Source organism: Cheilinus undulatus, linkage group 17 (assembly GCF_018320785.1).
Source record: "Cheilinus undulatus linkage group 17, ASM1832078v1, whole genome shotgun sequence".
In the NCBI taxonomy this organism is placed as follows: domain Eukaryota; kingdom Metazoa; phylum Chordata; class Actinopteri; order Labriformes; family Labridae; genus Cheilinus; species Cheilinus undulatus.
This window is the reverse complement of record NC_054881.1, coordinates 28177582-28190766: the sequence shown is the minus strand read 5'-3', so window position 1 is coordinate 28190766 and position 13185 is coordinate 28177582. Positions and strand designations below refer to the sequence as shown.

The following is a 13185-nucleotide window of genomic DNA, read 5'->3' as shown; positions in this document are numbered from 1 at the left end:
TTTAAGACCATCCACTGACCTTGAGAACACCTTTTAAGGGATAAAGTTGCTTCTGTGGCCTGTTGAATCCTGACTGTATGATGATTAACTTTGACCTATTTAGTCTCTGTCTCAGTCATTGTCTGTGGCAACAACGTTTCTGTTTAATTGGTGCCAATTCATTATCAATATAAGTCTTATCAAATTATGGATGCTGAGAACATTTTTAAAAAGTATGCTGTAATTAAGACATTAGGGCGCTTATAATTAAATGTATAATGTCCACACGTGGAAGAGAGAGACAGGGGGAAAGCACTATAACAGGACTTCAGTTTTAAAGTTTGACAGTTGTCTGTGAAACTGTCAGGTTAGACAGAGAAGTTTATAAAATTCCCTGATGTCTGCAGACACAAACTGAGCCCTGTCTCATACCAGTGAGTCATGCATGCAGCACATAAACCCAGAGATCTGGGTAGGTTCACTGGTGAAGGCGTAGTGCCATAATTGCCATGAAGCCATGGCCAGTGGATGCGTAAAATCGCAGGACGACTGCCTGTAAACATCACTGCATCACCTTCTCTTCCTTCAAGATTTTCATGCCTTGCATCATGCATATTACAGTTTAATAAAAGCAAAAACAAGAGCGTCGTGCCACACAAATAGTCATCCATGCAAAACACAGCATGCAATGCCACAAACAGCGTGATGTCCAAGCTTACAGCATGGGACCATATGGATATAGGACTGATTTAAGCAAAGCATCAAGGCAGAAAATTTGCCTCAAAGTTTTTTTTCTAATCTAATCACTTGAATATTCAAGGAATTGTTTCAGCCCTACTTCAGTGTAACTTGTTTGGCTTAACCTGATAATCTGATAACAATAACCTGATAAATAACTTACTGAAATTATTATGTTATTGTGGTTGCTTGCTTGTAGAAATTAACAGATTCAGGTAAAGCTACCTGAACTGATGAAATTATGATTATTTATAGCCCCTGTAGGTGCAGTTGGTTGACTCCTGTCATTTTTAAGGTAATATCATGTCTGGTGAGACACATGGCATGTTTTTATGATTCTGTAGCCCTCATGAAATAAAGACCTTTTGTTCAACAATCCCTCTGAGTGCCTCAGATCTTATCGAATTTTAAGTTGGATTTCCACACTGAAGAGCACCAGAAAGATATACTTTTTCAAGCATTATTTAAACATTTGAAAATCCATGTAGCACTCCATGCATCTGCTTGCTGACTGAATATCGTGTCTGGTTTTGAGGTTACCAAATACTGAAACAAGGTTTGTATTTGGTTGCTTTGATATGACCTGCTGACAAGGAGATATAGAGAGACAGAGAGAGATAGTGTGTCATGCTGAAGTCATGAAGCTTTACATTTGTATGACTGTGTGTACAACAGAAGATAATAGTACATCTGGCTATGTTTTATTAATTAATATGTTTATTTGTAAAGGGACCATGTACAATAATAAACATAAATGTTGCCATTTGATACATTGTACCAGAGGTAACTTAAAGCTAATTTCCATGTGCAGTCCCTTGGCAGGTCACAATTAAAACATCCGTTATAAAACATCACAAAGAAATCAATGAAACATGAAACATTAGCTCAAAGCTGTAGATAACCCACGGGCACATACACATACACTCACACTCGCATACACACAGGCACAGTCACACAGTCAGATTTAAAGCAATGGTATAAAATCAGTGGTTACAGAGTTGAGTGTCTTTCAGTAGACTTTTGAGTTTGTTCATAATGCAGTCAGAGAGAGCATTCCACTGAGTCTTGGCTTTCACAGAGAAAGATGACTGACCAAAAAAAGTGTGAAAATTAATAAAATGATGTAGTGGGGGACATGTTACATTCATCCCTAAAGCAGCGCCCCACCCCCACTAGAATATACTTACATATTGTACATTTTAGGTGTCTCTTACTTGACTTCCACCATGCCACTTCAGTGACTGCTTTTGGAAGAAATTCAGGTAATGTTGATGATTATACTAAGAGATTTTCTCAGCAAACGGTTCTCTGCTGTGCTTTAATTTGTGTTGCGAGTATTGTAAATGTTTTGTACGGTCTTCTGCCTACTTCACTTCCTGTTCTGAAAATGCTCTTATTTGAAATGTCAATCAAACTCCAGTTTATCACCAGTTATAGCGGTAACTTAGCTACAGTAAAAGAAATTAAAGCCAAATGTTTGGTCTTAAATTTAATCACAGGTTACAATTAAAACATGAGTGAAGGTGTTTCAACTTGAGAGTTGTTATTTCAGTGTCAATAACAATTTTTTTCAAAAGACAGACGTTAACACTATGGACAAAAGGAGATGCAAAGCAGAGGCTGATGCATGAGATGCAGACAAGTGTGTGTGTCTGTGTACATCTATCTGTGTGTCTGCAAGCGCTTGCAGGGGGGAGAGGTGAGAGAAACACTGAGCAGATTAAAGTGGCTTAAAAATAAACATTAAAACAAATAGATATGAAGAAAAATGATATTAAACCAAACATTATTCAAATGGGTTAATGTACTATTTTTTCAATATTTTAAAAAGACAACCACATAGATGACATTTTTTATGGGTGGAACACATACACCGCTTTCCACATTATTATGCAAATGACATTTTTCTCTCATTTTCCTAAATATTAATGCAGATGACAGTCAGAATATTTTTCAAGTCATCAGCCATTTGAGCATAGCTAATTCAAATGTTTTTGAACAAAATGCAACCTCAAAATGCACTGTTCCACATTATTATGCAAAACAGAGTTTTAAAAGATTTTATGGGATGTAAAGAATTGAAAATGTTCATTCATTGAATTTGCAGCATTTGGAGGTCATATTTACTGAAATCAAAAGCTATTTCAATCAAAAACATCAGCTTTTTCTAATCATGTTCTTTAAAGTGAATTTTGTCTGTCACCATCTGTACTTCAAAAACTACAGTAGTTGTCACCGAAACTTGCTCATCTCCTATACAATCAGATTACTAAATGCTCTTTCATTTATATTTGAATTTCTTGAAATGATTTTTCTATCCTTCTACCAGGCCTGATCTTTTATCTGTATATCAGACTTATGTTACTTTTTTGATTAAGTATTTAAATTAGTGTATTACTCTACCAAATATCATACTTACTTACCATTGTATTTCCTCTGTTGTCTGTTTATTGTTCTGCTTATGTCTATAAGCATAAGCTGCTCTGAAAAAATGTCCCAAAAGGGAAGTATAATGACAATAAAGTGACTGAAATGGACAGAAAAGTGATCATCTAATGACAAATATGCAATTGCAGAAATACAGTAATATTATCTTCAAGTACCTGTTCTTACCTCTCCACTTGCTCGTGTGTTCCTGGGACAGAGTGGGTTTTTGCAGTCATATCTAGGTATGTGTTCCTCAGGCGGCTTCTCTATCTGACCGGCCCAGGGTCTTTTCATGCGGTGAGCTGACACCAGGACCCAGGTATCTCGTAAGGGATTGTAGCGCAAGTGCTGGTGCTCTGATGAGTTTAGATGACAAGAGAGCAAAAATGCATTACTGTTTGGTGAGTTTAAGTTCTCCTTCAAAAAAGAAAGGTAAGACATAAACAGGTCCTTCAAGAAATATAGCATGCTAACATCACTAAAGCCAGCCATACACTGTGCGATTTCCAGCCGACTTTATGATAGTTGCGGTCAGGGCTATGCCCCTTGAGGCAAGAGAAACAAGACTAGGTTAAAACCTAGTACATGGCTGACTACAAAAATCTGGGATGCCTGTTGAAAAGCCTGACTGAATTGTGTATTCTGGCAGAGTGTTTTTTTGGTTTTTTTTTTTAGATTTTTTTTTTTTTTTGGGGGGGGGGGGGGGGGTAGTTGTGCTGTCCCCTTTGTCAGCAGGAAAAGGCAAACCTGACTCACCAGATTGACCTGTATCCATATATATTTCACATACACCAGGGAAAACTCCCATAGAAAAGTTTGGTAAAGGCAGGACTTTTCTGAAAATCTTCACAAGGTGATGGGAGGAACACTCTGTCACATTCATGACGGGCAAATCAGAGCAGAGCTCAGAGACGAACCATTGAGCAACGTCATCCCTCCTCCCCTCCAGCCTTTCTTTATTCACATCTGATTGGTTAAAAGTCGAACGCACACACATTGAACCTGGCCCTGACAGAAAGATGAGGAGACAATATCTTCCCTTTATTCTGTGCTCTTTTGTGTGGGGAGGAGACACATTACGACAGGAGATGAGCAGAAACACCTTCTCTGCCAGGACAAGATTTCGGTGTGGCTCTCTGCTCTGGTTTTAACAAGAAAAGTGGTCCAGTTCCGACAGCAACGATAGGGACAATCAAGCTAACAGCTACCCCAGCAGCAGGCCCTGGATATACTGGAAAAGCCCATCACAATGTTTGCAGATCCATGCCAAAACAGACCGGGAGTAGAGCAAAAACATTTCTTCTGTCACGGAAAGCTTTCTGTGTTGCTGCCACAGTGGCTAAGTCTAAGCTAATCACTCCAATAGCAGGTGTTGTATACAACCACTTGCAACAACTAACTCTTTCCCCCTTAACTAACAAATACTCATGCAGAAGCAGGTTGGCAGAAGAGTGAAAACACCATTTCTGTCACAAAGAGCTTTCAGTGTTACTCTCTGTGCTTGTTCTAATGAAGAAATGTTATCAATTTTTGGACTTTAGGACTTGCCCGATCGGGCAAGCATGACTCTGAGCTTTTCTATTCATTAGATTTATTATTTTCCACTCTCGTTTCTGTTACTACGGAGCCCCCAAGTAGCCAGATGCAGTGTGTTGCTGCCTCCATTGGCTGAGTGTGTCAGCTGACATGCAGACAGCTGCACAAACTTTAACTAAAAACCTTTATGAAGGTAAACACTGTCATCAGTAGAGATTCATGGTAGGTCACAACAATAAATCTGTTACCCACATAAAGAAGACAGGCTTTAACTTCCAAATTTAAATGTTTATTATTTTAAATGCATATTTTATTACCGTCGGATGCACTCAACAGAGGAGCGTGTGTGTAAGAGAAGAGAGCAGAGGAAGTCCGCCTGTGGTGCATCTTCAGTAAACTCATTCATTGAGGTGTGTGGTTGTGTTTAATCTGAAGCTTCCTATTTCCTCGTTTTAACTTTTTCTCCAGCCACTTCCTGCTGATGCTCTCTCAAACCCATATCTTTTGCATCAATTATGCCAATGCACGTCATCAATGAGCATAATAGACACGGATCACATGTGGAGATAACATCATATCTAGTGAAATTTGTCCAAACATGGGTGTTTTATTTGATCTTTAATGCACTAATGATCATTAATATTTTCGAAAGATCAGAAATATAAAACCAAAGCTCCAAAATGAGACAGAGTGAAAAGATGTATCTAGAGAGCTGCAGGTGTGAGGCAGGGCTGGTTTTAGTCATTTGGAGGCCCAGGGCAAAGACCACTATGAGGTCCCTCCCCCTTTTACTAAAGGATTAATAATGAGTGAAAAAATTTTGAAAGCATTTCTTTCATGTTAATAAAGTTACAGAACTCCAGTAAATGCCCCAATGTGAGATATGAATACTCAAATAGCCAACCATCATTAATCATTTTCTTTGAAAAGCATCTCAGAGCTTAAACTCAGCAGATTCCAATATCTTAAAAAATCTTTAGGCCAGGTGGAACTTTCATAACGCTGGTGTTAGGCCAAAGATTAGTATCTCCAAATGATAACTTTTCAGTAGGGGTGCACGATAACTATCAGGCCAATAGTTATCGTGCCAAAAACAGGAAATTATTACGTCATTCTTATCGGTCCGATATCATTACCACGAGCCCTGATAACATATATATTTTTGTCAGCACGGCAGTGCTGGCATTTGTTTTCTTTTTCACAAGACTACACATTCCGAAACAGCAGGTAGTGCCGCAGTACACAACCTGCTATTAAAGCACCAAAGAAGAAGAGAAAGTAGCAGCCCCTGTGCTAAAATGCTAACAACACGGTGGTGTAATTCAGTATTTACGGGGAGGATAACACAACCGTGTGTGTAGAATTTGGGCAAAGGTCGCAAAGAGTAGAAAGAAGTCCTAGACAGACCTTATAAGTCACTTAACCCTCAGGCATCACTAGGGACATTTTTGTCCATCTGGGCAAATTTTTCGTCTTTATCAACAAATTTACCACCCGTTAAAGTCATTAAGGACAAAAATGTCCACTTCCAAAAAACTGCTATAAAAACCTAACAGATTAATATTTTTTCTGATTTTTTTTTACATAAATCTCTTAAACAACTTAAGCTGTGCTCCAAACGACCAAACATTCAATCATTTTGAGGATTTTAACCCTTTAATTGCCAGTTTGATAACTTAAAGTCAATGTGTTTTTTTTTTTTTTTTTTTTATGAAAAAAGTGAAAAAATGTGATATCTTCCTCAAACCAAATGTGGGAGGGCTGGGGCATTATTTCTAAATCCAGCGTGGACATGTCAGTGATTATCCAAAATATTGACTTTGTTGCATAATTAGTTTTTGTGTAGCATCCGATTTAAAATTTATGACCCTTTAAAGCCATTAAGGACAAAAACGTCCACTTCCAAAAATGGCAATAAAAATAGTATACATTAATTTTTTTTTTTTTTTGCTTTTTTGGGTCAAATCTTTTAATCAACTTCAGTTCTGATCAAAACAATCAATTATTGAATAATTTTCAGGATTTTAACCCTTTAAATGCCAGGTTGAGTACAGGATGGTAATATTTTTTCTAAAAAACCCACAAAACATTCATTATTTTCCAGAAAACTAATGTTGGGGGGGTGGGGGATGTTTTTTTAAATCAGTCCTGGGTATGTCCAACAATAGCCAAAATATTGACTTTGATGCATTATTAGTTTTTGTGTAGCTTCCAATTTAAAATCTATGACCCTTTCAAGTAGCTGTTGGACAAAAACATCCCATAGACTCCCATTCAAACCACATTTTTTGATCTCCTCGCCATTGCATGATATAATCATGCATTCTGTAATGTTATAGTTTCATTATTGAGAAAATTAGTAAAATTTGTCATTTTTAATGTTTATCACTAAAATCAGCCATTTCCCCATTGTAGGCCTATGCATGAAAATCCTGTCATTTCATTAGTATTTGTGCTTGTGTTTTTGAGCTTATTAGGCTATTTTTAGATAGTGTTTGTATGTGTGCATGTGTGTCTGTGTGTGCACGTGTGTGTGTGCACGTGTGTGTGTACATGTGTGTGTGCTCTTTCATGTGTCTTTGAATTAGACAGATTGACAGCTTGACCTCAAACTTAACCAAGTCACTTTTACTTCAAAGAGTTTACTGTGGAGAAAACCAAAACAATGCTTAGTGAGTTTATGCACCTGCTTGGATTCCTATCAGAAACTGTGGCTTGGCTATCCGATTATTTCATTCCTTCTACACCAACAAGCAAGACGAACAGCAGGATTTCCAGGTCCGCAGTTTTCCCACGGAATTGGGCTACTTCTTTTTTTTTGAGTGAACCCATTTTTGATAACTTGTGTAATTGTTTTTAATATCCAAAGCAGAATTAACTACTTTCTTTAACCTCAGATACAACTAAATCGAACAGCAGAGAAGCCAGTTAACTTAGAACATGGTACACAACCAAAGATCTGCTGTTCCACACTGGCACATAGGAATACAATCCACACACAGAAGCAAAACACCTGCAACATGTGTGGTGGAGCAGAGGTTTATGTTGAATTTCAGTGTTGGCCTTGGTTTTGCACTGGTTGGGGCTGGTTTTTATTGGCCACTGGGCTAGATTTGTCACCCAGACCTGGCAACCCTCATGAGGAGGCACTTCACTGCAGAAGAGGCTCTGGACAAGTTCTTGCAGCCTGTAACTCCAAGTGAGAGCCAGGTTAGTGAAACAACCTGATCCTCAGAGGGAGAGCCTAATGTTGACTTCATGGTGGTGTCAGAACATTCTGCTTCCTCTTCTTCCTCTCCTAACCTTTCCACTGAGAGTGGAGAAGGCACCACGGAGTCTTCAACAGAGTGGACAAGTCTGGTCGTCTTCAAATGCAGAAACTAATTACTATGTTCCTGCTGCCACAAGTTTGATTCAGAGGCCGACACGGAATGCTATTACCAGGATTTGCAACTTGGAATCCAGTTTTGATTTTTTTTTTTTTTTTTTTTTTTTTTTTTTTTACTGCAGAGATGATTGACATTGTTGTGAAAATAAATGGAAGATGTGTAGTGTGAAGCTGGAGTGATGCATACATTGGACACCTGATTTTGGCTGGTGTGTATCGGTCAAGGAGACAATCCACCTACACCCTCTGGGATAGGGTTGGATGTTCAATTTTCCAGGCCACAATGAACCACCACAAATTCAGAGTAATAAACTCCACCCTTGAGTAATAGCATACCGTGTCGGCCCTGGAATCAAACTTCTGGCAGCTTGAACATGGTGAGTAGTCTTTGCATTTGAAGCCGACCAGACTTTTTGTAGCTCACTCTGTTGTAGGGTCCATGAAGTCCACTCCACTCTCAGTGCAAAAGTCAGAAGAGGCAAAAGAGGAGGCAGAATGTTCTGATTCCACCATGAAGTCAATATCAGACTCTCCCTGTGAGGATGAGGATGTTTCACGGTTCCGGCTCTCACTCTGAGTTACAGGCCGAAAGATTTTGACCAGAGCCTTTTCTGCAGTCAAATGCATCTTCATCTTGCTTGTTGGTGTAGAAGGAAGGAAATAACCGGATAGCCAAGCCACACACAGTTTCTGATAGGAATCCAAGCAGGTGCATAAACTCACTAAGCATTGTTTTGGTTTTCTCCACAGTAAACTCTTTGAAGTGCAAGTGACTTGGTTAAGTTTGAGGTCAAGCTGTCAATCTGTCTAATTCAAAGACACATGAAAGAGCACACACACATGTACACACACACGTGCACACACACACATGTAATCACACAGACACACATGCACTATCTAAAAATAGCCTAATAAGCTCAAAAACACAAGCACAAATACTAATCAAACGACAGGATTTTCATGCATGCATAGGCCTTTAATGGGGAAATGGCTGATTTTAGTGATGAACATTAAAAATGACAAATTTTACTAATTTTCTCAATAATGAAACTATAACATTACAGAATGCATGATTATATCATGCAATGGCGAGGAGATCAAAAAATGTGGTTTGAATGGGAGTCTATGGGACGTTTTTGTCCAACAGCTACTTGAAAGGGTCATAAATTTTAAATTGGAAGCTACACAAAAACTAATAATGCATCAAAGTCAATATTTTGGCTATTGTTGGACATACCCAGGACTGATTTAAAAAAACACCCCCCATCCCCCCCAACATTAGTTTTCTGGAAAATAATGAATGTTTTGTGGTTTTTTTAGAAAAAATATTACCATCCTGTACTCAACCTGGCATTTAAAGGGTTTGTGCCGCATTATTACTGATCCAGGGCTCCACAGACTGATGCACTAGGACTGCTGACGTCAAGATCAGTTAACCGATCCATATCACCACTAGTAAATACACAATCAAAGATGCTTTGACAGGTCGGCCAGTGCTAATTTCGACACACCGCCACTACTGGTGGTTGCGTGCAACTGCAGTTACATGTGACTGAAATGATAGATCCCGACAGCAAAACACTTGGTGGAATAAACGATTCAAAAAACTGAAAAAACTGAGCCTTGAGCCAGTGGCGGTAAGGAAATTGGCAGTGGCAGCCGCCACCAAATTCTCTATGCAGAAAAACCCTGCATAAATTGCCGGAAAGCACAGATTCTCAGCTCTCTGTCAGCATTGGAATTTTTTAGATTGAGCAAACTTTCAAGGAGTTACAGTGTTGAGAATCCGTGTAGCGGTCATGCGATATTTCTGGTTTTTTGCTATGAATGCCCACGTCATATGGTTGCGAGTACTGTAATGAACCATATATGTGTGCATGCCCACAATTCTCAGCTTTCCAACGCCATTGGAATTTTTCTGATCGGACAAACTTTGACAGAGATATAGTAATAATACTCCAGACATATAAAACACAGCGCCGGTGCCAGCTCAGTAGGTAAAGGGCTGAGTCTCAAAACTTTAAAATCATATTTAAGCTCTGAATTATAAGCTAGGTAGTTTGTTTTTTGCATTTAAGATTCTTTCTTTTTGTTGTTGCTGTTGTTATTTAAAGCACTTTATCAGGATTATCTCAGGGGTCCATTCTGCAAACTGGCTGAGTGATAAGGAGAATCAATCTTAATTTATAAGATATTTCTTTTTTGCACTGTGAAGCTCAGCGTCAGCGGGCTGTTCAGCTGCTGTTTATTGACTTCAAAAATGCAGATGACTTTGGCTGTACTGTTAAAAATACAAGTAGCATGTAATGCACATGTAACCCAAAGACATTACTGTCATTTTTCTATAAGTCTTCTATAAGTTTTTCATTAGTGTATGGCTGTATTTGACAAAAAAACAACACATCCTTTATTCCTGATGAACATCTAATATTTTGTCTGTTTCTAAAAATAGTAGACTACCAACAACACAAACAACTGACACACACTATCGCTCAAAAGTTTGGGATCACTGGCAAATTTCTTTGTTTTCCAAAGAAAAACATTTTCATGCAGTTCACAAACAGTTATCAGCCCCTGTCAGTCCTCAGTATCAATCTCCTAGTATGGCTGCTAATCCAAAGCATCTTGCACAGCTAAAAACCATTTTACTAATAAGGGAGCAAAAAGACTGGACATTGGAAGGCTGGAAGAAGGTGTTTCGCATTGATGAGTCCAAGTTTGAGGTCTTTAGATCAAACAGAAGAACATTTGTGAGACGCAGAACAAATGAGAAGATGCAAGAACAGTGTTTAAAACCATCAGTCAAGCGAGGTGGAGGCAGCGTGATGGTCTGGGGTGCTTTGGAGGTGGAAGTTTGTAAAGAGCAGAAGGGCCCTTGGGGAAGGAAAGCTATCACAAGATTTTGCAATGCCATGCCATACCTGTGGACAGCACTTGCTTGGGGCCAATTTCATCCTACAACAGGATAATAACCTAAAACACACCTTCAAATTGTCTACGAAATATTTAAAGAACAAGCAGTCAGCCAGAATTCTGACTGTAATGGAGTGGCCAGCACAGTCTTGATATGATCTGAACCCTTTGGAGGTGTTGTGGGAGCAAGCGTATGGTATGACAGAAGACTCCATCAAGCCAATCCATTTTGTGGGAGATGCTCCAGGAAGCATCAAGTGAAATCTCATCAGATTACCTTGAAAACCTGACAGCTAGAATGCCTAAGGTCTGCATGGCTGTAATTGCTGGAAAAGGTGTTTTTCTCTATGAAGACAAGGTTTAAAGAACATGTTCCATTAAAATAATTATTTCTGACAATGTCAAGCATGTCCAGTTAATTTGTTGCATTTCCTATTCAGATTAATTTCATGAGCTCTTCCATGGAAAACAAGAAAAATTCCAAGAGATCCCAAACTTGTGAGCGGTAATGTATGTTTTTCCCCTTTTCCCTTGAAAGAATTTAAGTATCTTGAAAAGGGGTCAAATCTGACATTTCAATCAAGTAGACAAGAATTCAGCTGACTTATGTCAAATCAGACAAAAAACCAAATACCATGCTGTCATCTCCACAAATGGAGATGTTTGGGGGTCTGGGGTTTTTTTTTTTCTTTTTTTGCTGCATAAGTGTTAGTGTGAAAATACTGTGTTCTATAATAGAATGATGTAACAAGGTTAAGTTGGCTTAGTTGGCACCCTGCCAGAGATAGTGGTCAAGGAATGTACTTTTATGGAACTGAAGTGGTCACATGGGGTGACTCCCTGGATCGGGCGTCAAGTGTATAAATGACTGTCAGCGTGTGCATTCTTTGTCCTTGGCTTGTGCATTTGTCATTGACCGAAGCTTCAAAGTAAACTCTGAGATATCCCCAGTCTTTCTTTGTCTCTGTAAAGTTTCTGAATCTTCCTCTCATGCCAGTACATTTATTTCCACATAACAGTAAGTCAGAAATAAAGACAGCTGATGTTTAACAAAAAGATTAAAAATGTGCACTGACATAAGTCAAATCAGAAATAGCTTAAAAATGTTAATACACTGTGGTCTGTGGCTAAACTTCTGTTCCTAATGTCTATCAGACTGAAGAAACCACATCAAACAGAGTAGGCAGGGATATGTCTATGAGAGTAGCAGTAGATCAGGAGGCTGTGAGACTGATTTTGTCATTATTATTGTTGCACCTTTTGGCTCTGGCAAACTTTCTGTAGCTTCCAACACCTGATGAATCAGCACTTCCTGGTATTAGCCTCCTTATCCCCGTAGCTAAGGCTAGCAGCTACTGACGCTTTGCTGTAGGATGACAACTTTTAAGTGACTTATAAGATCCATTGTGTTAAAACTAGAAGACTTTTTTCCACTCTTCTGGCTGTTTGCGGGGCAAATTTTACATACACTGTCGTGCTATGCTCCCCATAAATACTGAATAACTCCACTGTGTTGTTAGCCTCTTAGCTCTGAGGCTGCTTCCTCTTCTTCTCTGGTGCTTATCAGCGGGTCACATACCACAGTGCCACCTACTGTTTTAGAATGTGTAGTCTTGTGAGAAAGAAAACACCTTTATTATCGTACTTTTTTGTGTGTGTCTTCTGTATGACGTGTCTCCTCCATGCACAAAAAAAGAATAAAGGGAGGATATTTTCTCCTCACTGTTCTGCCAACATTAGTGCTGTGGTTGACTACATGTGTCTGTGTTGTGGGCACGTTTCTGTGAAGCCAATCAGATGTGATAAAAGAAAATCACGAAGGGAGGGGGATGACGTTGCTCAGGGCTCCATGTACCATTCAGTCTCCAAACAAACAAAGGGAGGGGGGGGATGGGAAAATGTCGCCATTATACATTTAGGGTAAGTGTACCCATTAAGCCCAGGCACCATGTAAGCCCACTTGCAACTTTGAAGTCAATTTAAAAAAAAAAAGAGGGGCCTGTCTAATGTTATACATTATTTTGTCCAATCACACAATTTCTTAATTATATGTCAGTTTATGTTTGACACCAATCACATTTGTCGATACTGAAAAAGGCTCGCCTACATCCATCCAGTCTCAAGGAGGCTCAGATAAAGTCGCCTCAAAACGTTGGTGTTTTGGGACCCCTCAGAAAAAAACTTCTTTTCAACTATTTTCAGCC

The 13185-nt window shown here is 39.0% G+C and overlaps 1 protein-coding gene across 1 annotated transcript in view; it reads right to left on the bottom strand.

Annotated features, from left to right (window-relative positions):
• Positions 1–13185, bottom strand: part of galt (galactose-1-phosphate uridylyltransferase) — a 116251-nt gene that overhangs the window by 91102 nt on the left and 11964 nt on the right. The window contains exon 2 of the mRNA XM_041810766.1: positions 3331–3500. Within this exon, the coding sequence (XP_041666700.1) occupies positions 3331–3500 (170 nt within the window). The remainder of the gene's footprint in view (positions 1–3330; positions 3501–13185) is intronic.